At 50.1% G+C, this 25,207-nt stretch overlaps 1 protein-coding gene and 1 long non-coding RNA gene across 3 annotated transcripts in view; one reads left to right on the plus strand and one right to left on the minus strand.

Moving 5' to 3' along the window:
- Window positions 1-1,578, minus strand: part of LOC121666859 — a 3,917-nt gene extending 2,339 nt beyond the window's left edge. Inside the window, exons 1-2 of the long non-coding RNA XR_006016818.1 lie at window positions 1,479-1,578; window positions 413-558 (exon numbers count right to left, since the gene is read on the minus strand). This is a non-coding gene — a long non-coding RNA (uncharacterized LOC121666859). The remainder of the gene's footprint in view (window positions 1-412; window positions 559-1,478) is intronic.
- A 130-nt stretch (window positions 1,579-1,708) lies between these two features.
- The window catches only part of GATA4 (GATA binding protein 4), a 28,538-nt gene continuing 5,039 nt past the window's right edge, over window positions 1,709-25,207 (plus strand). The window contains exons 1-5 of one of the 2 annotated variants that reach the window (XM_042032849.1): window positions 1,709-2,541; window positions 20,765-20,934; window positions 23,223-23,348; window positions 24,642-24,729; window positions 24,990-25,135. In XM_042032849.1, the coding sequence (XP_041888783.1) occupies window positions 2,016-2,541; window positions 20,765-20,934; window positions 23,223-23,348; window positions 24,642-24,729; window positions 24,990-25,135 (1,056 nt within the window). In that variant the 5' untranslated portion in view covers window positions 1,709-2,015. The remainder of the gene's footprint in view (window positions 2,542-20,764; window positions 20,935-23,222; window positions 23,349-24,641; window positions 24,730-24,989; window positions 25,136-25,207) is intronic. The other variant, XM_042032850.1, reaches the window with a different exon arrangement.

Raw genomic sequence — 25,207 nt, forward strand, 5'->3', positions numbered from 1 at the left:
GGGGGGGGGGGGGTTCCTGCCCCACGGCCTCGCCCCCCTCCACCCCTGTGCCCCCCCAGCACTGAAGGTGGGTAGCGCTTCTCTGTCTCCTCGCTCCTCTTCCTCGCTGTCACGCTGGGACCCCAGCGAGCCCCTTCCTAGAGGCCTCCCCGAAAGCTTCCTCCTATTGTCTCCTCGGGCTTGAAAAGGGACTCGATTTTGCTTTTTTTTTTTTTTTTTTAATCACCACTGCTATTTGTAGGGCAGGAGGGGAACTTGCTCCTGGTTCCCCTCCTGTGAATCCTGCTTCTCTTTAGGGAATCCTGTGGAAACGCTCCGTCCTAGGCCGGTTACACACCAACCATTCCCCGGGGGCCGGGGGGACACAGACCTATTTTAAACCCGCTTCTTCCCGGCTCGCTTCTATCCTTACCCCTTCCCAACGCTGCCTCCGGCTTCTCTCCTTTTCCTCGGCCGCCTGCCCGTCTCCCGCTGTCCTCCCAGGGTATCAGTCCTTATCTGCCGGTTATCTCTTCTGCTGCTAAATTCAGCCCAGCGGAGGGGTTCAGCCGGGGGAATCTGTTGGTTAAACCAAAAGCAGTCCCAAGAGTTATCTCTCCGGCCATAACTCCCCCCCGCGCCCCATCCAGCCCTTCTCCCGGTGTGACGTGGTTTTCATGGAATCCTACAATTCCAGAATGGTTTGGGTTGGAAGGGACCTAAAAGCCCATCCAGCTCCGACCCCCCCTGCCGTGGGCAGGGACCTCTTCCAGCAGACCAGGTTGTCCCAAGCCCCGTCCAAGAGGCTCCCTCCATGATCTGAAGAGAAAACAGCACCTCAAATCATCCCACCCCCTTCCTGGACACTCCTTGGGAAAGGGGTTTCACCCCGACCCCTTTCCACAAGTGGGTTTTGGGGTCTTGCCATTGCAAGCCACCCACAAGGCCTCGATGGCATCCCAAGGCCCAAATCCACCCCGAATTCCCCCAAATTCCTCCAAATTCGAAACCGACCCAACATGAGGTAAAGCACTCCTTGCTCCCGCCCTGTCCCATGACTCTGGGACATTCCTCCCCATCCAGACCTACGGCATTCCCAGCTCCCAGCGGGTCACACAACTGTGCTCCCAGCTTCTCCCAGTTTCCCATACGGGAAAAATGGGGGACACGGATAAAAAACACGCGGGGGGGGGAGTTTTGTGGGCGCTGCTTGGGGTCTGCTGCCCACCTTGGGCAGCACTAATGGGGGCTGCAGTGGCTAATGCCCCCCTTCTCCTTTGAGCCCCCTCGGTCACGCGTGGCCGGGCTTTAGGGGTTGCGGACACACGCGGGGCAAGTGCGGGGTGGGAGGGTCAAGCCATCCTTCCTCCTTTCCCTCTTTTCCCCCCACTTTTCCCTAATTTAAGTCCCCCCCACCCCAGCCCTCCTCAGCCGCCTCCCGCCGCCCACATCAAACGCCGGCCCCGGGGGCCATTAACAACTTAAAGCACCGATCGTACCTGCGGGACAAAGGTTTTTGCTCCGGGCCAGAGGAGAGAGCATCGCTGTCTCTCACCTTCCCGGCTGTGTTCCCCCTCCTTTCACCTCCCCCCCTTCTCTACCCTCCTTATCCCCCCGGGGGAGCAGGGGGAGGTGCTGCCGGGATGCGGGATGCGGGATGCGGCGGCGGCCGGACCGGGACCCCCCCGGGCGGGGAGATAAGGAGGTTAGAGAAGGGCGGGAGGTGATGGATGGAGCCCGGTGGGAGCAGCTAAATCCAGGCGGGAGCTAAATCTCCCCTCCGGAGGGACCTGGACTTCTTGCTTGGGGTCTGGAAGAGGCGGCGGGACCTGCTGAAGGTGGGGAAGGAGGGCGGTGGGGAAGGTGGGGGGTTGGAGGAAAATCGCATCGCTGGTGGTGTTTTGGTTTTGGCTGGAAGGCTCTGCCCACGCGGGACCGCTGCGGGGGAAAGTGGAGCCGAGGGTTTTCCACGCGCTCCCCATCGCTCTGGATCGCGGCCGGGGAGCCGGCTGGGCTTTGGGGAGGCCCTGCACGAGATGTACCAGAGCTTAGCCATGGCAGCCAACCCCGGCCCTCCGGCGTACGAGGGGGCAGGTGGCTTCATGCACAGCGCGGCCGCAGCGTCCCCGGTCTATGTGCCCACCACGAGGGTCACCTCCATGCTCCCCAGCCTGCCCTACCTGCAGAGCAGCGGCTCTTCCCAGCAAGGCAGCCCCGTCTCCAGCCACTCCATCTGGACTCAGCCCGGAGCCGAAAGCGCCGCTTACAACCCTGGATCGTCTCACCCTCCCGTGTCACCTCGGTTCTCCTTCTCCACCAGCACCCCCATCCCGGCCACCTCTTCCCGGGAAGCGGCGGCGGCTTACAGCAGCTCCTTGAACCTTTCTGCCAACGGGAGGGAGCAGTACAGCAGGGGCTTCGGCGGCTCCTATTCCAGCCCCTACCCGGCCTACATGAGCCCCGAAATGGCCACGACCTGGACTTCCTCGCCCTTCGACAGCCCCATGCTGCACAACCTGCAGAGCCGAGGGACGCCCGCGGCCGCCCGCCACGCCAACATCGGTGAGCACAGGGCTGGGAGACGGGAGGGAAGGCTTCATCATCCCATTACCCCCCAGATTTTGGGGCACGCACCCCTCTGTGCGTAGGGGCAAAGGGCAGGAGGGAGGAATTTGGAGTATTGGGGTTGGCGCTGTCGGAGTGGCCTCTCTGGCTGGAAAATATTGGGGTCCTTGTTCTTACTTATTCTGCGAAATCACCGTTCCAAAATATCCTCAAAGGCCACAGTTTCCAAAAAGTAAATGAAATTTAGGGCAGGCCCGGAGCGGCAAGGAATGATGAGGCGAGCTCTGGAGCGAGGGCCTGCTGGCTCCTCAAATAGCTCCGAGGGGATTTAGGGGCTCTGATGGGGATGATTGTGGGGGCAGGACCACGATGTTCCCTTGACACGCAGGCAGCCCCTTCCTGAGCTGGCTGTAGGCGTAAAAGTGGGAGCATTAAGAAATCAAAGTTTGGTCCATGGGTTCCCTTTGGGCTGTTTTACATGCTGGTTTTCTTAAAATTTTTTTTTTAAATGTCAGGCTACAAAAAGGGAGAGCAAAGATAAATTTTGAGCTGAGGTGGGAGAGATGATGGAGAAGGATTAAAAGAAATGCATCCACATTTATATCGGTGCTTTTTGGGGAACACGGGCACATCTGAACAATACAACCTTGGTATTTCAGAATCTCCTCACCCCAAAAAACCTTACCCTGATCTCTTGTGACGAATCCAGTCTCGGAGCCTTTCATTTCATTAAATTCCTCTGGTTCCTACAACAAAAAGTTGGTCCAAATGGCTTAAAACCCTGCTTTTATATTTTGTGGGGTGGAAGAGGGATAAAACGGGAGAGAAATGCGGGCACATCTTATGTGGTTTCATAAACCCTTTTTTCCTTCCCGCCTCCTCTCCGTGAAGGTATTTCTGTTGGCTTTGGGGTCGGGGTTAACAAAGAAAACACCTCAGATTTGTCTCCAGAGCTATTTTATGATCATGTTCTCTAACCTGAATTTTGGAGGGTGATTTTTCCATCGTGTCCAGCAGGATTTGCCTTGTCTTTAGCATTAATTTTAGATGTTAAAAGAAGGAAAGCTGGGCGTCGGTGAAGGCTTGGCCTTGCAAATACCTTGTGCTTTTCTTTGGGTACTATGAAATTTCTCAAAACGAGGAACAGATTACGGATAAAAATTTAGCCAATCGGGCAATGTTTTTCCGGAATCCATGAAAAGGTAGAACGTAGAGGGAAAAATCAGGATAAATTAAACAATCAAATATTAATTGAATATCTATATGCACATATGAATATTTGCATTTTACCCCAGTGCCACCTCTTCCTTGGGGGGGGAAAAAAAATCACCTTTTTGCGGTGGTCTCAGAAGGGCTCTTAATAATAAAAATAACCTAACCCCAAAATAATGCAAATGAAGATTTGCCGTTGCAAAAACACCCATCAGCTTTCAAGGCACCAGGGGCTGAATGTGGGGATTTGGGGGTTTTGAGCCCGCTGGTCTGTGCTGCAGCTCCGCGTTTTGATGGCAAAAAATGGGGGTTTAAATAGCACTGGGAAGAAGGGATGAGTTGAGCCAGCCCAGAAGTTGGTTTTTAATGAAGGAGGAAGGAGCCGGGACTCCTCTCCACGGCCAGGTCCTGACTCGGGTGCCGGATTCTCGGCAGCGCAGCCGAATCCACGGGATTCATTAGCACGGGGCTAATTACGTCTCTGCCTTGGATATGGAAAAGCTCTCGGATTTTAAACTAAAAGTGAGTGAGTTTTTGTAAAACAAATAAATAAAATGAGCTGCCTGAGAGCTGGCAGGATTAAACTCAGGATTAAAATGGGTTTTTGGAAGGCAGCTCCTCAGGGAAGGAGTTTAAGGTCCAGACCTGTCCCGTTCCCTCTTCTCCCTGAGTCGAGAGGCGGCTGCTGCCGGGTCCCTCCTGGAAGCCGAGCGATGCTTTGGGCACCGAGAGGGCTGTGTGAAGCATGTAGAGGCTGACTGGGGGGTTCTGAGCTGGGAAAGGGTTTTACTTTAATGGTTTTAAGGATAAAAACCTGAAAAACTGAAGACACTGAAAGATGTAGTTGGGGGGGCGCGGGGAACACCGCTGTGGATTGCTCCCATCACAGATCTACTTTAATGCCGCATCCGAGCCCTGGTCAGCACCTGAGAAATCCCTGGCACGGTGGAGTTGACTCCTTCTTTACCTTTTCTTAGGGCTAAAAGTAATTTTATTCTCTGCCCAGCGAGAAATCTCAGGGTGGAGACGCAATCCTTTTCAATCAAGCGGTATTTGCAGCGCTCTCATTTTCTTTTCCTAAAGAGCCACCAACCTTCGGGCAGTGCTAAATGCAGAGCACCCCTGGGGTCATTAAAATTTTAATTATTATCATTTTTTTTTTTTTTTAAAGATCAAGTCTGGGCATGTACAGCTGGATATGCAGACACGAATTCACAGTCTATGCAATTGGGCATGGCTTCCCCCCCCCCCACCCCCCCCGTTTTATATAAATATATCCCTGTAAAAACAAAGCAACACACAGGGAAAAGAAGATTAGTGAAAATGTATTCAAAGAAAATAGCACTACAAGAAATACAAATCTTGTTTTTCCCTAAACTGAGGGATTTTGGCTTGGCTTAAACCGTGGTATAAAGCACTGGGAAGGATGGGTGGGTAAAACACACGGGCCCGTTTGAAAAACTTTCCCTGGTGAGAGTTTAAAATACCAAATTTGGGCTTTTCAGGGTAAGTTTGGTGACTGATTTCATTACCCTGAAGAGCAGGATCAGACCCTGTGGTCGAGGCAGTGAACTTGCCCCAGGCATTGCCTAGGATGGAGTTACTGTGAATTCCCGACTTAATGAGGCATGAAAAGGACCAGCTGCAGAATCCCCTCTGAAAAGACTTCCCCGCCAGCACCAAAAATCTCTTGAAATCGCTCCCAAAATGAGCCTGGATGGGCAGTTTGGCTCTTCCCCCTTCTCCGGGCAGAAGGGAGCGGGGATGGAGGGCGGCACGGGGGTCCGAGCGCGTCCATCCCACAGCCCCTCGCTGCCTCCTGGGTCTTTCCAGGCTGGGCATGGACGCTCAGATCCCAGAGCGCCATCCCCATTCCCTTTTATTTTGCCCACAGCGGGGGTTTTACTTTTGCTGTGGCATCGCGGAAGTTGCTGTGGTTGGGAATTAATCGGGGCGAGGGCTGTGGGCATTCCTGGTGGGTGCTTTTTGCTTTGGTTTTTTTTTTTTTTTTGGCTAAATCCAAGTCAGGGCTCCTCAAACAGGCGCTGCTGGAACACAGCAACAGCGTCCTGGAAGATCAAAGCCTGGAGCAGACACTGGGTTGGAAAATGTCCCTTCTGCTGCTGGTGGGGGAGAGATTGGGAACCAGATCTTAAGCTTTCCCATAGGGATGCTAAAAGATCTGCCCTGTCGCATCCCGGGGCTGACATTTCCAGTGATTCATTGGCATTTGTTACAGCCCTCTGCCCTACCAGCAGCCCCTGACCTTCCCCACGCACCAAAGGACAAGGTGGCCCGTCCCTGTGGGGTGGCAGGCGATGAGGGGGGCCCAGCACCTCTTCTGTCCCTGATCCCGGAGGGATGGGGCTGTAGGACGGAGGGATGGGGCTATAGGATTGAAGGATGGGGCTGTAGGACGGAGGGATGGGCCATAGGACAGAGAGATGTGAACGTAGGATGGCAGGAAAGGACTGTGGGACAGCGGGAAGGGGCTGTGGGACATCGGGATGGGGCTGTAGGACGTGTCTGCATTTTACTCCATCCCCCGTTTCACAAGCGGCCGCATTTCTCACCTCAGCCCCGCCGGCGGGGAAGGTTCACCCAGGGCTTTGTTCCCCCCTCTTCGGGTTTGAATCCACCTTCTGCTCTCCCTCCTAATTTAATTGTCACCCGTCAGTCTGGGATTTGGGATGAAACCCACAGAATCGGGGTTTTTAATCTTTGAGCAAGATCAAGCTTGAACACACAAGTGTTTGTTCCCCCCTCCGAGCCCCCCAAGCAGTAGAATTTAAATTGCAAATAAATCAATGATAATAAAAATAACACAATCACAGGCGTGATTATTAATAATTCAATTCCTTAATTAAAAATTGCACTGTATTACCAAATACAAGTCCTTATGTCGCACAGAACAGCCGTGGGGTAGAATTTAATACACGATAAATGTTCACAAATTTTCGTAGAGCAGTAAAGTTTAAGGCAGTGGACGGTGGTACTTAATCTAAGATTTTATTAAGCCAGGATTAATTATTTTTCTTCTCCACAAATGTGCATGTGCATTTCTTTACCCCTGTAACGATAACAGCAATATTTTTTTCAAGAGACAGCCTATATTTTGCTCTCTGCATATTTTATCGCCAGAAATTTTAAGGGAAAAAGGCGAAATACTCAGAAACAGATGAGTATTTATCAGGCAGTGTATTCCAAAGGAAACCAGGCCAAATCCTGACACCTCTGTGCTCTTCTGATGATGGGAAAATCTTGGCTTGGCTAGCAGAAACGGGTTCCCCAAAACTGGTTGTCCCAAATGGAGAGGGGTATTTTGAATGGGGAAACCATCTCACTGAAATTTAAGGATGCATGAGAAAAAAAAAACATCAACAAACCACCAAACAGCAAATAAAATCCCAAACTTGGCAAAAAAGGGGCATTTTATGTGCCTGAAGGTCGGCAGCCTGTTGTTTGTGAAGGAGGACATTTGCAGGGGCTGTTAAAAGTGGGAAAATCCAATTTTAAGGAAAATTCAATTAAAAAAAAAATTACAGTGTTATCCCAAAACCTTCAGAGGTTTTGTTTCTCATCGGCGCAGGGCTCTGGGCTGAAACTTCTGCTCCTTGAGCCCTGCGGAGCTTTGCAAGCAGAGGAATAAAAGGAATGCAAATATATCAACCTTGAGAGGTTTTATTCCCAAACTCACGCACCAGCGCAGCGTGTCCTTCCCTCCCTGCAATTTCCTTATTGAAAAGGAGGTGCAGAAATGAGATATTTGGGGATCTCGCCCTGCTCGGTGATGCTCCCGGGCATTCACAGAGCAGAGGAAGCCAAAATCTTGGGTTCTTCAAGGCTTTTGCAACCCAACTCTAAAAAACTTAACAAAGGGTCTGCTTCCCCTTTGGGGCTCATCGCTGGCTGCAAAACCAGGTGGGACTTTACCTCAAGAGCTCAGTCCACAGGCTTAGAAAAAAAAGTTTTGCTGATGCTGGGAGGGAAAGCCAGAAATGCAGATTTTTGCTGTGCCAGCCCTGCGTTTTGGGGACGTGGGATCCCGAAAAACACGATTAGGCTGCCAAAGTGTCTCAGTTGTAACAGCCAGGTTGGGTTGTTACAGGTCTGAGTTGCTTGGGAGTGGGGAATGTGTGTAATTATGCCTGCAGGATTGCAAAAAGGGAGATGGGAATATCTGGAAATGCCGAATATCCACCTTGCCGGCGGGTTGGAATCCGTGCTGCCGTCTGGCAGGAAGGTGTAAATTTGCCTTTGGTGTGCGAGTGTGAAATGCTGCTTAAATAACCAGGGAAATAGGTGAGAATTTGCTCTGACCTCCCAAATTAACCCAAATTATAGAAGCAAATTTCATTATAAGTCGGATTGAGGAGTTTTTTTTTAATTTTAAGAAACATTGGTGTTTCTCCTTCATGGGACAGAACCCTCACAGCTGTCTACGGTCACGTCCCACACTGTGGCAAAATATGAAAACCTCTCCTGCCTTTCCAAGTCTTCCCCACATGGTCGGTCACGGTGACCGGGCCCGAGCTGTAAATACATCTGTAATGACAAATTAAACCCAATTATCTGCCAGGCCTGAGCACTGAGGTCTTTCCACACACGGCCGCTTGCAAGTACGTGACAGCCCTCGAAAATAATTCCATCACTGTTGGCATGAGTGGCACTAAAGGGTCTTTTGAAAACACCTGTGGTTTTCAAACCTACTCCGAAAATGTTGGTTTGGTTTTTTTTCCTGTATTTCCCTTTTTTCCAGGAGCTCCTTGCTGTGGGACATGTTGAGCTTGCAGCATTCCCCGCGCTCTTGTGTGTTTTTAAACGCTCGCAGCGCTCGGCGGTGATTTCTTTTTCAATATGATAAGCTCGGGCTGGATTTTCTCACCCCCCCCAAAAAGAAGTGGCGGGTGCTGAGTCTGCTCCAAAAGAAGAGCCAGGCAGAGATTTTCCAAGTTGGATGCAGATCTGACCCCGCCATCAGCGCTGAAATGTTTCAGCTTTGGAGTTTTGGCAAGACCTGGATTTTAAAGCCAAGTTTGGGGTAGCGTCAAGTGGAAGCGAAAATAACTTTTTCTTTTCCAAGAAGTGCCCGGTGATTAATTTTTTTCTCCATTATTTTCTGGCACAGAGGGGTTTTTTTGCTTAATGAGGTGGATACCTAATTGCAGAATGAAGTCTTCACTTGGGGGGAGCAAGACGGGTCTTTCCAATGTCTTTCTGCTTTCTATGTCTTTCTAAGGCCAAACCTGCCCAGGTTTTTAGGATCAGCCATCCCCTAAAAAACAGATTCTGCATGGACTGTGACAAAAAAAAAACCCAACCTCAAAAATATCCACGTTCCTTGCTCAGAGCTGAAACCATCCCTGTTTTAAAACACAGGGAGGTTCACCGGCAGCTGGTGCAGGATCAGGCCCATGCAAATAGAATCCATAAGGAAGAAACTCGGCCCACTGCAAATTACATGGGAATTTACATGTGTTCTCAAGGAGGTTAAACCCCAAAATCCAGTGGGACCTTCCTTTTTTGTCCTGAAAAGTGGCCACTTGGTTTATACGTTGCAGCATGAAGGAATTTGTGGTGGTTTTTAAAATTATTTTTAGTCACCCCTAAAGCTTGTGAGACCCTTATCGGAGCTCGAATCGCTCACACCAGCCTTGGGAGAGACTCAGTAATTCATTTTGTTTGTGAAAGAGGAAAAAAAATAACGCCTGGAAAGCCAAAAATTAATAATTTTTCCAGCAGAGGTGGGGTGAGGGCAGCCAGATGAGGGATCCCGCAGGGCTGATCTCCCGTCTCCACCAGGGACTGGTACTGGATTGCTTCTGAACCTGGGATAACAAAACCGCTGCCTGGAAATGCTTCCTCCTAATCCCTGGGAATTAAGTTGGTGTCTGCCGGGGGAGCATTTCAGGAGAAGTCCCGTGGTGGGACACTTCTCCCTGCTCCTGCTGCTCTTCCCAGAGCTCAGCCCTTTTCCACTGGGCGATGCTTCCAGCACAGTGGATTTACAGGGAGCTGCCACGGGGCTCAGTTCCCGTTGCCATCGGACTCTCCTAAACAGTTAAAACCCAAATTTGGGGGCAGAGATGAAGCAGGGAGGGAGAAGGAGACCACGCCAGTCCCTCCAGGCAAGGTTTTGCCAATTCTTCCTGGTTTTTCCACGTGCAGCTCTCTGTGTCTGTAACATTTAAGCAAATTCCAGGTTGTCCTCTGACCTCGAGGGCCAGGGGACTGAGATGTCCCCTTTGGCTCTGCAAACACCTCCAGACAGTTCAGGAGACATTTCCCCCTTGCTGGATTCCCAGCTGCCCACCCCCGGCTGTCACCAGCCCTCATGCTTTCTTGCACCTCAATTTTCCTTCAAGCTCCAGCTTCTGGAGTGCTGTTATCATATGTCAGGCTCTGCTCTTTCAGAAAGCAAAAGAATGGCTTTCCTGGACAAGGGAGAGGCTGGAAAACCCTGATTCCTTCATGCAGAAATCCTAGATGAGGCAAAAAGAAACCAAACCCTAATATTTATTATTTAAACTCCTATGAGTTTCCAAGCCAGACTCCTGGATTTGCAAGCCAGTGAGCCACCATTATTCAACATTCAGGGCTTGCAGTGCTGGAGTTGTAAAAGAAATCAGTGAGGCCCTGAGCCCCAGACATCAGGGCTCCTCCGAATGACGTGTGGACCCAGATGTCTGAGATTATTTTGGGAAGGGAGTGCTGGCCCCAGGGGCTGCCTGCCCAGGGGGCTGGCTGCTGGGAAGGACTCTGGGTTTGGACATGCCTGGGTGGTGTGGAGCATGAGAGGGGCAGATGGTTTGGGGGGAGGATGTCTCTTCCTCATGCTCCCCTGGGCTGGGATGATGCTCTTGATCCTGGGCATGACTTTTCCCATGTTCAGTCCTTCATTACTTCCCTGGGACAGATCAGTGATGCTGTAGTTTATCCTGACCCTCTGGATATGAAGATCTGAGCTTGAGGGTCTTTTCCACTTCCCAAAACAAGCAGGACTTCAAGCAGGAGGGTGAAATCCCCCTCGCACCCCCTTCTCTTTGCCTCTAGCCAGGGAAGGGTCTCACTCTGCCAGAGCTGCCTGCCCTCCCCAAGCACTTCTCTTCCCAAACCCACATCCCAGTCAGGCTCTGCCACCTCCCTCCACACAAATCAATAACAACGGGTGAGCAGGTTAATTATAATCACAGAATAAACGCCGCAGTCTCAAAGTTCACCCAACTTCAGCAGCATTTCAAAATGAGTGGACGGCGCCAAGAAACTTTCATTGATTCCTCTGGGGCAGGTGTGGGAGTTTGAACCTGTCCCCAGGCTGATCTTGATTCGAGGCCTACTCAATTTTCCTCCTTATCTCGACTTTCGCCTATCTTATAATGCCTGTTATTTTAGATAAAAAGTCCAATCAATTGGGTTAGAAAAACTGCAAGTTATATGTGGCTCTGATAAGTTCCGTACCTGCCTTTTATTGGCCTGGGCTGCGAAGTGACCTTTGCAGATGCTTTATCATCCCCTCCTCCCGCCCCGCTCAGGGGCTGAGTTGACTTAACATCCAGAATAACTAATAAAAGAGGAAAAGAGAAGGGCCAGGGGTTAGACAAACTCACTGTCCCCTCTAACGTGATGAGCCGTAGTAAACACCTTTTTGTTTGTCCCTGGCTGGAGTCCCGCAGGGAGGCCGGGATGTGGCCTGGCTTGTGCTGGTGCAGCTCCTCGGAGTGGGATTTATCAGTGGAACAGCTCAGAACTGGAGGCAGAGCCTGTGTCTAAATCAGTGAAATTAGAAGAAAACTGGGACAGGGGTTTGGATATGTTGATATTGGTCGGTGCCCTCATGCCTAGGGAGGGATTGGACATGTGGGGCAGTCCTACATATTCCATATATTCCTACACATGGTGTAGACATGTTTTATATTTATAAAGTGAGGGTTTTTTTAATATAGCATATATATTTTTGCACATATAAAATGAGTTTTTAAAAATACGTGTGTGTATTTGTGCACATATATAGAAATATATATGCACACACCCTTCTATGTAGCTAAGTTCTATGCAGCCACAGAATAAAAATAATAATTTTAATATCAAAACCGGAAAGAACTGATTGGAGATGATTCCTACAACGGCATTCTTAAGGACATCCCAGGCATCCCTGCCTATGAAAGAGGGGCTGGAACTACATGATCTTTAAGATCCTTTCCAACCCAAACCATTCGGCGAGTCTATGACATGCTATGTGTATATATACAAATACATACATTTATAAATATGTATAACACACACACAAATATGATAACAATAATACAATTGATTGTATTCCTACAAGAAAGATTTTGCTCGTTTGCTTCAGATAAATGTCTCTCCTTCCGATCTGGGAAAAAAACCCACCCCAAACTTTGAGTTTCTGGAGTTGTAGGATTGTGGAAATGCACGTTGTAAGATCCTTAGCAGGGCAACCACCTCAGTAATAGCTGAGGGCATGTGGATGAGGCTTTGGAATGCCCATGGATGGACATTCCCCCATATCCTAATGAAAACCCAACAGATCATGCTCTTCAATCATTGGTGAAGAATCATCTTGGGGTGTCCTGTGCAGAGGCAGGAGTTGGACTCAATGATCCTTGCGGATCCCTTCCAGCCCAGGATATTCTGTGATTATGTGACAATTGTTAGCCCCTGGCATGGTCCAACCTCAGACCATCTCAGCCTGAGCCCAGCATCTCCTCATGCAGCTCCTGGGCAGTTTGGGTGCAAACATTCTAGATTGGAGTCCCAGAATATCTGAACATGGCCAGACACTGCTGGCTGGGCTCAGGGTCAGGCTTCACCACCTACCCAGCAACTGGCCCGGGTTCACCAGTTACCCCGTAGCCATAAGGCCAATTCCCATGGCTCAGCCATGGAGAGGTGGTTTGGCAGGACTCCACAGCACACCTGCTTGTGGTCCCCTGTGGGGACACCAGGAACAGCTGCTCATGACCTGTTCCCAACTCAGAAACAGCTGCCAGGAGGGATCATGGCACTCTAAATCCCAAGCTTTCCCATTCCTCTACATTTTTCCCCACTGTCCCTTCCCTGAGGCCACCAAAGAAGAGTCTCTTGATGGGCACATCCACTTGGAGATGGGCCAGATTTCAAGGAGGGCAAGGCCATGGCTCCTTTTCCTTTGTCAAAAGAGAGAAAGACCATTTCCAGGTGCCTCCTGCCAAGCAGACCCCAGACTGTGGCTGACCCCATCTTGCCCATTCCCTGGGCTCACCATGCTAATCTGAGATGTGTTAAAAAATATTTGGACAGTCGATAAGCGGAGGAATCTCCTGTTTATCAGAGGAGCCTCAGATATTTACAAGTGTAAGAACTGCAAGGAGGAGTAAGGAAGGGGAGGTCACCTTGGTGGGTGGGAGTTCACTCAGGCACAACTTGACAGTCAGCAGAAGCTGCTGCTGGACACCAGGTTGCTCTCAAAGAGGTGGCCAAGAGGCTCCCACCAGAAGATCCTCAGGGATGTCTGCATTCCTGTCTCCTGCAGAGCAGGCTGTGCACCTTTGGGATGTGGGACATGGTCCTTCAGTGTGTGTGTGGATTGTCTCTCCACTCAGCTCTGGGACAACCACGGGGCTGGATGGTTTGGGGTCTGGTGGGTTTGGTACGCTGGAGAGCTGTCAGGGCTTTTCCAGCTCCTGCCCCTTCCCAAAACACTGTTTAGCTCTGAATTAGAGGAATCCAGCTTGTTTCCACCCATCGTTCTTCCATCCATTTCTTGTCTCCACATCTGTGCCTGTGGCCTTTGAAAGTTGTCCTCTTGCGCCCCTCCAGTGTCACCCCTTGTCACAGGGAAAGGACAGTGTCACCATGAGATGCAAAGCCTTGCTCAAGGGCATCCTATTGCAGAGCCAAGCCTGAACTCAAAGCCAGGCCCAGAATTTGCCCAACCTTTCCATCATAGCCCTCTTGCACATGATCTCAGCTGGTCCTTTGGCTGCTTCCACCTCCACCGTCCTTCAAAGCACAGAAAACATCCCCGAAGGAAAGGAGTATTCCTGGCTGCTGGCAATGGTGTGCACCACAGACCTTGGCGTGCTGCAGGCAGAGCAGGGAGTGCTGCAGGGGAGGGACACAGTGTTCCCTTTGCCTTGACATGAAACATTTGGCCTGGGAAGGGTTGCACGGGAACAGTCTCGCCGTGATGTTTCGCGAAGCCGGGGAAAAACAGATTTCTTCGCCTTCTGGAAAGCCAGATTGTAGGGTGAATGTTTCCTCAGCAATAAGTGGAGTCTTTATGTTTTCAGAGGGAAAACTGTTTGGTCCAGGCAGCCAAATGGGTACACAGCCATCTTCTGCACCATAGATGTGTCAGATAAACCCTAAAACCTTCTGGAACAGCATCAAGCCATTTCTGTGAGGCTGCACAATGATGCTTTTTGCTTGAAACCGTGTTTCTGGCTAAGTGTGGGGAATTTACCTGCTTCCCCACTTCCTGCAGATCCTCAATCACACCGGTGATTCTTTCTGTTAGTCCAGACCAGGGGAGAGCAGGGAGCCACATTCCCACAGCACCCAGCCCAGTGATGGGCACTGCTTAGACAGGCACTGTCCCACTCTCCCTGTGTTTAGATCCCATTTGTCTCTTAAAGAGTGGGACCCTGGGTGAATTTCCCCCCAAATTCTGTCAGAGAGGAAACAGGAAGAGAAGAGGGAGCAGAGCAGGAAAAGCCAGTGAGCAAAACCTGGTTTTACAGAAACACCCTTGGATCCTTTAGCTCCATCCTCACTTTCTGATCCCAGCCTGTGTGCTAAGCTGGTGAAATCCCCACGGATAAAGGAAAGGCTCACTGACAGCTTTCCTTTGACTACAGAGCTCCCCCAAGCATAAATTTGGGATTTTTAAATTAGCAGTCACTCCCTTCCCATTCCTCTTTCATCTCCCCTCTTTTTTTTGCTGCCACCTTCCTTTCCAGTTCAGTCCTTCTCTGCCACAGTCCTGGACCAACCAGCACTTTTAACTGCTGTGATCTGACCCATCTTTTGATGGGTTTTTCCCCTTGAAACTTTGGCTTCTGGAATCATGCAATTCATGGGAACACCTCAACCCATTCCAAAGAAATAGAAGATGTGACTTTGAGCTCCTCTAGCTCCAGCAAAATGCTGGTTAAAAGGACCCCAAAAGGCTTGAAGAGTAGGAAGGATTTCCAAACTGCCCCTTTTTAATGGAAACAATTTTGGGATTTGGGACAAAGCGGCTGAGAATGGCAAACCCTGTTTCCCCTACCATGCTGTTGTGGCTGTCCATTGGAGCAGAAGGTGAGGGTGTCCTGGGTGGGATTCCAGGGTGTCCACATCCTTCGCCTCAGCTGCGAGTGCCCCTGAGAGTCCATTTGGGATTTGTGTATACACAGGATCGTGGCTCTCACCTCTTACCATAACAAATTGTTTTAGGAAACTGCTTCTCTGCTGGGAAAACTGCTCTCAGGCTCTGTTTAGAGCCTGTAAGTGGCCTGGCTGTGTTTGAAGGACAGTTTCTCCTTTGCTGAGTTGCTTCATTGGGTTGAGAAGATACTTCTGCAGGGGGAACTGTTGATATCAAATATCTCTCCAGCTGTAAACAAAACTCCAGTGCTGTATTAATGGAAGTCTCTTTCCATCCAGAGAGGGCGAAGGCAGGAGGGGGCCGGAGGGACGTAGAAGACAACCTGGTTGTTTCTCATGCAGGAGGGTCTGACCCAAACCAGGGTAGGGAGGGCTCTTTGTCCCCTTCCATGGGCTGGCTTGGGAAGAGAAATTTATAAATTGGATGCTGGCTGTGAACTGAAGGATACAAAATATTTCCTTTTTCTGTTATCACTCCTTAGTGTCCTGACCTGTGAGGTTTATGCATTCAAGATGATCTCTCCAATGTGAACAGATTTAATCACAGAATCCCAGAATGATTTAGGTTGGAAGGGACTTTAGGGATCAGCCCATTCCAACACCCTGCCATGGGCAGGGACACCTCCCACCAGACCAGGTTGTTCCAAGCCCTGTCCAACCTGGCATTGGACACTTCCAGGGATGGGTTGATAAAGAAAAGCCCAAAGGTCTGGACCTAGGAATAGAAGTAATGCCAGGCTGGCAGAGTTGGGGTTTGCAGAGATGGTGGGAAGAAGTCACTTCAAGCCACTCTCCAGGCTCAAGCCTTGGGTAGAGTTGCAAGTGGGTGTCTGGTTCTCCTGTTTGGGAAGGCAAAATTCCTCAGACTTTTGGTGAGCCAGAGGTGCTGGAGATGTGGGCTGGCTGGGGGGGGCTCCGGTCTGCTTTCCTCTTGATCCCAGCAGTGCCCATACAGGCCGATGTCAGTGGATGTGAAGGACTCCTCCCAATGACCAAGTGTCACAAAAGGCCACATCCAAGAATTCTTTTTTCCCTACCAGACCCCCATGCCCACTTAGGAGTCACTCCTGGCTCCCTGGGGACTGGATGTCCCATTGTGGAAAGTGTTTCTGACATGAGTGTGCTCAAGGCCTCACCCAAGATTAGGAGGCTGTTGTGCAACACACAAGTGACATTTCCTGCCCTGGGGACCTTGCAGTGCTCATAAACAGTAGATGTGAGGGGAAAAATCTCGTTTTACACAGCAAGCTGATGATGACCAGGATGGGGATGGAACATAATCCATCCTCTCCACTGGTCATTCACTGAGTTTTCATGACCTGCTTTCAAGTGAGAAGCTCCTTCATTGACTAAAGGCAGGGTTTTATGAAGAATTAAGTAGAAGGCCATCAGGATTAGTCAACACCAGGGACCCAGGCCATAAAAAGGACCGAATGATCCCAAGATAGAAGATAAGGGCTCGGCAAAGGCACGTGGGGAAGCTGAACATTCAAAGAGGAAGATGAGGCCACTCAGCACACAGGAGGCTCCCCCAGCCATAGGCTGATGTCGTTCTCAGCCTGATCAGCAAATCCTTCCCTCAATCCTGTCCCAGTGCTGGCTGTACCTGGCTTCAGGAGAGGGAGTAAATCTTTCCAGCAGAAAGGCCATTACAGAGGTCACCGGATGGACCCATAAATCTCCATTATCAGGCAGCGGCTCCTGTGCCACAGAACGGAAATCATTGCCCTGAGTGCGACTGGGGGAGCCTTTCCTTCCCCCCTCATTGTTCAGGGCCCTCTAGGAGCCGCTCGGGCCATTTGCTGCCTGAATAAACGTTTCCTTTCCCGGCTGCAAAGTACAAGGAATAAGTGTCAGGGGATCTCATAATGCCAGGATTTAGAGCTTCAGCCCCGAGCCAGAAGCCAAGAAAACACTTTGCTGCTTTTTCCTGGGGAGTCTCCTTAATCCCCATTATTAATAACAGTGACAAATTAAACAATTAGTGCACTTGAAGCCCGGTGGCCTCCATGCCCAATATAGCTCAGCCTGATGGTGGATCCCGGCTCCTGTGGGCTCTGAGCCCTGGGAACATCCAGGTTTCCTGGGTCCTGGACACCCACCCACATCAAACTGCACAGGCTGCAGGTCTTCAGGTGATACTTTCTCATTATTTTGCAGATCTTCAGGGTTTTTGAGAGCGGGGGGGATGTGTGGACAGAAGGACAGCTCAGAAAGCTCCCCTCGGCAACTTCATCCTGGAGTTTAGTGATGCTGTGAAATTATATATATAGATATATATATATAAAATAATAATTATAAAAATATAATTTCTTCTAGAAAGAAATCCAATCCCTTGTTTCCCACTTTCTTAGGGCCCAAACACCCTTTGTGCAATAAATGACATGCCCCAAGCCTCTATCATCACCTCTATGCCAACATCCAGCAGTGTCCAAGACACCTCCTGTGCCATCCCAAAGCATTCTTTGAAGCAGGTGAGGATATTTCTCCTCCAGGCAGTATCTCCTGAGGTCAAAGAGCTCTCCCTACACTGACAGGGCTGCAGAAACAGTTTTAATGAGGTTGCACTCTTCAGATGTCATCTGACTCAGCACTGGGTGGTGCCCAGAGGGGACACACCCATCTGATATGGGCTCGATTAGGGAGAGCCACCCATTGCGTGGGGCCTCGGTGTCCCCTGGGAACAAAGTCTGTCCCTTCCCCTCTCAAACGCCAATGATTCCTGTTTATGAATGTCCACAAGGATCACCTTTGCCTGCAGCTCAGAGAGGAAAGTCTCACAAATGTTATTGCCATGGAAGCAGAAGGGGACTTTTGGAAACTTCAACCAGTGAAAGTTTGGATGGGGCTTGGAGCAACCTGGGATAGCTTAAGGTGTCCCTGCCCATGGCAAGGGGTTGGAATGAGATGGGCTTTAAGGTCTCTTTCGACCCAAATCATTCTGTGATTCTGTGAAAGTCCCTCAAGAAAGACGCTCCAGTCCGAATCCCACGGAAACTGGGAAAAACCCCAAAACCCAACCCAAAAGCACCAAAGAAATAGGGAAGAATATCAGGCAAATGCAGATGGAAAAGGAGAGCAGGTCTCAAGACAGGTTTGCGCTCGTCTTTTGGATGTTGATGAGAAACCAACACTTTAAATATTGTGGGCACTGGAGCTGAGTGTCCCACTCTTGGGAAATAACAATCAGCATTTGACAACAAATTATTTATTGCCAGAAAATAGGAGACTTACATTCTTCTAAAACCAAAAATATATCCATACCTGACATTTTTTTGAGGGACCTTCTTATTCAAGAGCTAGTCCAAGTCTTAACATTTCCGAGGGACTGTTAGGAATTTTCTCCTTTGTCTTTGATCAAAAACTTTTATATTTTGGTTTCCTGGTGGAAAAACCTCCAAGAAAGATTGTATTTTGTAATTAGTCACAGGCACAACTCAAATCACTCAAGCTTTAACTTTTACATTTTGATTACCTCTGCTCTGCTAAATTCTCCCTGGATTATGTCCACAACCCTGTACTGAATTATTTTCGAAGAAGAAGGGATTTTTTACAGGACAAAAATTACTGTGAAAATACTTGGGCTTTTTCTTTGGAAAATTATAATCAAAAACCTCAACAACTTCTAAGATGAAAAAAACCCCAGTGAAATGTTTTCCTTTCTTGAGATTTTTCAAGGAAACGAGTTCTTTCCTGACCAGCTGTTCCAATCCCTTCTCTTTTCAAAGGAAGTTTATTTGATCTAGATTTTGGCTGTGACTCAATTGTCATTTTAAGGGGGAAAGTGAGGGTTATGGTATCACTGAATCCACGTGGACAAAAATTGCCTGGAGGGATTCCCATCTTTTCAAAACCATCAGAATTTCTCCAGGGTAATGAGATTTTCCTAAACTGCCGGGAAGATACTGGATTCCTGCTTTTCTGGCTCCAGAGCTGCTTGGGTACAATAAATTACTGCTTTCTACCATTTCCTCGTGGGCACATGGTGTAATCTCCTGCCATTTTTAGCCTGATTTTCTAGGGAGAATTAGGCTCACGTGAACATTTTCCTCTGTCTCTGTTTACTGGCGCCACTTCATTAAATTTTTTGTCCTTTGGCTGCTTCACAGTTATGCAGTTTCCTGCAGATTTTCCAAAAATAGTCTGGGGAAAAGAGAAAATAAGGCCATGTCTGAACATAACCCTTGCTAGACATCAGAAAATCCACATGGGATTGAGGCACAGCTCAGCAAGAAGCCAAATTTTGTTGGTTTGCTCCTTGGGGAGCAATTGTCTTTGAGCAGGAAGCTGAGGTTTTCATGTAAAAAGCAGGTGGACAAGCAAAAAATATAGTGAAGTTCTTGGCTTCTGGAAGGCTTTGTATGGAACAGGGAGTGAGCGGTGTCTTTCCAAAGGATGATGCAGTCGAGCTGTGTTGTGCTGACCTTTGCACCTCCTGGTCCTGCCACAGCCAGAGGGACTGGACTGGCCCAGCCCAGGGCAGTTCATAGAATCCCAGAATGGTTTGAGTTGGAAGAGACCTTAAAGTTCATCTCATTCCAACCCCCCTGCCATGGGCAGGGACACCTTCCACTGTCCCAGGGTGTTCCAAGCCCCGTCCATCCCAGCCTTGGACACTTCCAGGGATGGAGCAGCCACAGCTTCTCTGGGCACCCTGGGCCAGGGCCTCACCACCCTCACAGGGAAGAATTCCTTCCTAACATCTGATCTAAACCTGCCCTCTGTCAGTTTAAACCCATTGCCCCTTGTCCTGTCCCTCCATGCCCAATTGACTTCCCCCTCACAGCCCAGCTGCAGCCGAGCCTCAGTGCAGGAGGTACCAGGGAGGCAGTGGGTGAATGCAGCAAGCCCTGGAGTGTGGCATCAAGCACGATGCAGACTTCCATCAAAAGCTGAGCCTCTGACACACATAAATTCCCAACAATCCCTGTTATCTGTCAGCCTGAGCTGGGGTTAGAATCCCAGAACCATGGAATGGTTTGGGTTGCAAGGGACCTTAAAGACCATTCGTTTGAACCCTCTTCCATGGGCAGGGAACCTTCACACTTTAGATGTGGATTCCTGTAATCAGGAGATGTTTCCCGTGCAGAGAATGGGGTGAAGGCACACAAACCTCCTCTCCCTTGGCTCTCTGCAGCCATTCCCCCAGCAGAGGGGCTGGGTGAGGAGCATTCCCATGGAGAGCAGGGCACATGGAATGGCTTTCCCTGCCCAGCTGAGATGCCGCTGCCTGATTTCTGGGCAGTTCTCCTGTGTGGGGTTTGCGTTTATCCGTGATCTCAGGAATCTGCCCTCATTGTAAACAGGGCTGTTCGCCTGCCCCAATCTGCTTGCCCTGGCCATGGTCAATCTCGAAAATTGGATAATGTCAGAGCACAAGGGGTGGTTTCTCTTTCTGTATCCTGGTATCTGTGTCCCTGCTGCCACAGAAGTCCTGCAGCCATGGCAGGGAAAGGAGTCGCTTTTCCCAATAATCCCTGGGGGCTTGCTTGGGGAAGGAAGAGCTGTTTCTTGCAACCTATAAAATCTGAATGTGATTTCTTGAAATGTCCCTTCTGGGCTAAACTGAGAACCAGAGCAGCAATTAAATGTACGGCCACCTAACTAACTGAGTCTCTTCCCTTCTCTCCCATCCTGGCAGCAGAATTTTTTGACGATTATTCCGAGGGGCGAGAATGTGTCAACTGTGGGGCCATGTCCACCCCGCTGTGGAGGAGGGACGGCACGGGGCACTACCTCTGCAACGCCTGTGGGCTCTACCACAAGATGAACGGCATCAACCGGCCCCTGTTCAAACCCCAGAGGAGGCTGGTAAGTCAAGAAAACACACCTGGGGTGAGGAGGAGGCAAAGAGACCTCAGCCAGCTGGAGATGCCAGGGGTGCTTCAACTCCATCTGCCCAGCTGAGATCCAGATTTTCAAAACAAGACAGATTTTCTCATGCTTGGGACACTCCAAGACCTTGTACTGCCCAGAGCAGTCCTCCAGACGCTCAGCCAGGCAGTGGAAGGGGCTGACGGACACAGGGTGATTTTGGGATTTGTGGTGTTGGTTCAGCAAAAGCCAGTCTTTGCTTTAGTATCCTGCAGGCATTTCAGGAGGAATGGCAACTCTCCCCAGTTCCAGGACAGTACCAGTACATCTTCTCTTACCCACAGGGGTCCCTGGTCACTGCTGGGTGACCCCCTCACTTCATGGTGACTCTTCTGGATACCTTTTTTGGATACTCTTCTCCCAGATCCATTGGGTGAGGTGAAGCCCCCACTGCAGGTCAGGTCAGGTCAGGGCATCCCAAAACCTGTGGGGTCAGGGTGGGGTATGCACAAGGAACCTGGGGGACAGGAACAGGATTGTTCAGCCTGGAAAAGAGAAGGCTTTGGGTTGACCTAATTGCAGCTTTCCTGAAGGAAGCCTACAGGAAAGATGAGGAGACTATTTCCAAGAGTGACAGGACGAGAGGGAATGGTTTCAAACTGACAGAGGGCAAGGTTAGATGGGATATTGGGAAGGAATTCTTCCCTGTCAGGGTGGGGAGGCCCTGGCACAGGTTGCCCAGAGAAGCTGTGGCTGCCCCTGGGTCCCTGGAAGTGCCCAAGGCCAGGCTGGATAAGGCCTTGAGCAACCTGGGCTAGTGAAGGTGGCTGGGACTAGATGAGCTCGAAGGTCCCTTCTAACATCTTAAAATTCTACGATTCTACAACATTCTACGATTCCATAACGTTCCACGACCGTGAACCCAAGCTAAAAGCAGCCACCAAGCCACCCCCGAGAGCCAGGTTTCCGCACTCCTTGCTTCCCACGAGGCTCCATCCCCACCCTGCCCTGCCCTTTGCATCGCTCAGCCCTGTCTGTGCCCGAACACAGCGAGTGCCAAAAGCAGCCGGAGCGCTGCCAGCAGCCACGGGCACCCAGCGCCCTCTTGTGAAACGCCTCTCCGGACACCGCCTGATCCCGGCAGGATCTCACCCCGGCACCCAGGACCTTCCCTCTCTCATTTACCGGCCTCTAAAGCCTGAGCTTTGAAGGATGATGGGAAGAGTCAGGCAGGTGTGGAGCACGTGGCTTTTTCTTCCTCCACCTCCCACTCTGCTTCCAAGATCAAAGCTTGTATTCTACATGGCTTCAAGCCCATTGCTTTCTCCTCTGGCCTTCTGAGCCTGACTAAACAAGTTCACCCAGAAAGGGAACTTCGGGTCTGCTCCCTGCACTAATTCATTAATGAGAATTCCTATTAATTATCCCTCTTTATCAAGAGGAGGAAAATGCTGCCGGAAGGTGGTTCTTCTTTTTTTTTTTATCTTCCCCTCAAGCTCCTTGAGCAACATATCACAAAGGAACATGTAACATTTATGGCATTGGTAACATTTTCTTGGGATAGCCAGGAAGGTGAAGGGCTTGGGAGCTGGAAAAGTCAGGATGGTCTGAGATCCAGATACCTTAGTGTAGGCGTGTACACGTGCAGGGGGGTCTCTAAGCTGTCACCAGACCTGCTGGAGATCTGGGGATCTGTTCAGGTGATGTGGGATTCTGGAGAAGGAGGCTCAGGGGGCACCTTCTCATGCTCCACAACTCCCTGACAGAAGGTTCAGCCGGGGGGGGTTGGACACTGCTCCCAGGGAACAAGGGACAGGACAAGAGGAAATGGCCTCAAGCTGTGCCAGGGGAGGTTCAGGTCAGACATCAAGAAGAATTTAGGTGGTCAGGCATTGGAATTGGCTGCCTGGGGAGGTGGTGGAATCCCAATCTCCAAAGGTGTCCAAAGGTGGATGTGACACTCACTGCTCTGGTCTGGTTGACAAGGTGGGGATCGGTCTCAGGTTGGATTGGGTGATCTTGGACATCCTTCCCAACCTTAATGATTCTATTTCATGTCTCTGGCACCATCTGAGATGCCTCAGGACACCTGGGACCTCCTGCAGGCTGTGGAAAGGCCAAGAGGGGCAGAAAGAGGTAGTTGGACAACTGCAAAGGGGCGAAAAGAGAGGCAAGAGCAGAGGGGGTACCCTGAGGCGTGCTGGAGCAAGCTGGTTGGAATCTGGAGCGCTGCTGGTGAGGGCACTGCAGGGCTGACATGTTTCCTTGCTCCACTGTCCCCACAGTCAGCGTCCCGCCGCGTCGGCCTCTCCTGTGCCAACTGCCACACGACGACCACCACGCTCTGGCGCAGGAATGCCGAGGGAGAGCCCGTCTGCAACGCTTGCGGACTCTACATGAAGCTCCACGGGGTAAATCCTTGCTGTGGGAGGGTGGCACCAGGCTGGGGGCTGGGTTCTTTGCACACCTCTGTGCTCTCCTGGAGCTGGTTTTCCTGCTGTCCCTTTGGTTTAGTCCCCCTCAAGGTTACATCATGTTTATACCTGCAAGGGGGGGTGCACACTGGGTATTTCTCACTTACTAATTAGGTCCCCTTTGCAAATAAGTCTTAAAACCTAACAAAACCAGGCCCAGATTCTTTCCGCATAAATGCAGGCCTTTAGTTAAAAAGGGAAGTCAGAAGCACAAGGAAGGGCTGAGCTCCTTCACATGAGCTGTCAGATCCCAGCTAAGGCTTGGCTGTAGACTTGTCAGGGACTGATGGGTCACTTTTCTTGTACAGGTGTCCAGATAGTCTCTTCCTGCCAGTGGTAGCTTCATGTATTGATATCACACCTGATATATCTAGAAGAGTCCTGCTGGTGTCCAAGGCATGGCAGGAATTCAGGATGTAAATCTCCAGCTTTTCTCCCATCACTCAGCGGCAATGGGGCCACCCCCATGGCAGAGACAGAAGCCCTCAACACCCTGGTGATTGCTCACTGGCAGCCCCCTGTTCTGTTCCTCATGGCACTGGCATCCCTGCCCGTGGCAGAAGGGTTAGAACTAAATGATCTTTAAGGTCCCTTCCAACCCAAACCATTCCTGGTTCTGTGATTGCTGCTCCTAGGGTTTTTATATTCCATATATAGATATGGAAAAAACCCAACCCCTATGAGGCAATAAATAATTGCTTTACGTTTTGCATTTCTTGCTTGAACAGATTGTGTCTGACTAAAGATGCTCTCAGTGATGTCCAGTGCTTGAGAGGAGATGACAGAATATTCAGCAGGGTCAGGTCAAAACTGGAAGTTATGGTGGAAGTCTCACCTAACCAAAAAATTCTTCCTAGAAATCCCAGTGTCTTTCTGACCACCTCCGTGGGATGAGCTCCTACGGGAGGTCATCCCACATAGGTTTGGTGCCTTTCAAAAAAGCAGGTATAAGCCAGACAGATGTTTCTGGTCTGAGTTAAACAGGAAAGTCAATCAGATGAGCTGGTCTTCCCTTCTGGCCCTAAAACACTCAGAACCATGGTGTGAACTTTCTTCCTATTCCCATTTGGATGCATGTCTTGAATCTCTCTTGACCAGGGAATTTGGGCTCCGTCTTGATGTTGCTTTCAATTAAACCAGCTCGACCACAAGTTAGAACTGGAATCATGTTCTCTTAGATGACCTTAAGGACATTCAGAAACCAATGTGCTTTTCTATTTGTACCCACAGGTCCCAAGGCCTTTAGCCATGAGAAAAGAGGGAATTCAGACGAGGAAACGCAAGCCTAAGAACCTTAACAAAACAAAGGCACAAGCAGGTAAGTGTTGAATGGAGGAATTTATTTTATGATGTGTATTTGTGTGTGCACTTGTGTTTTTGACCACAGTGCCCTGCAAGTCAGAGACCCAGTGACAAAACAGGCCAGTTTTCAAAAAAATGGGGGATGCCTAAATACCTGAATATCCTTCCAACTATTTTAAAATTTATTTTTACCACACTAACGTCTGGGTGGGTGGGCAGAGCTCTGTGCTGAAAGCTCTTTGGAAAGAGCCTGTTTTACCCTCTGGTTTCGTCCAGGCCCATCCAGCAGCGAGAGTCTTACCCCAACCACCAGCTCCACCAGCAGCAGCAGCAGCAGCACCACGACCACCGAGGAAATGCGCCCCATCAAAACAGAACCCGGGCTCTCATCTCACTACGGGCACCCCAGCCCCGTTTCTCAGGTACGGAGAGGAGGTGCTGGCAGAGGAAAAAAAATGGGAAATAGGATGGAAGACATGGGGAGAACATCCTCA

This window comes from Corvus kubaryi, unplaced genomic scaffold (genome assembly GCF_017639235.1).
Source record: "Corvus kubaryi isolate FWS band 111438036 unplaced genomic scaffold, C.kubaryi_AGA036_p1.0 37354, whole genome shotgun sequence".
Classification (NCBI taxonomy): Eukaryota; Metazoa; Chordata; class Aves; order Passeriformes; family Corvidae; genus Corvus; species Corvus kubaryi.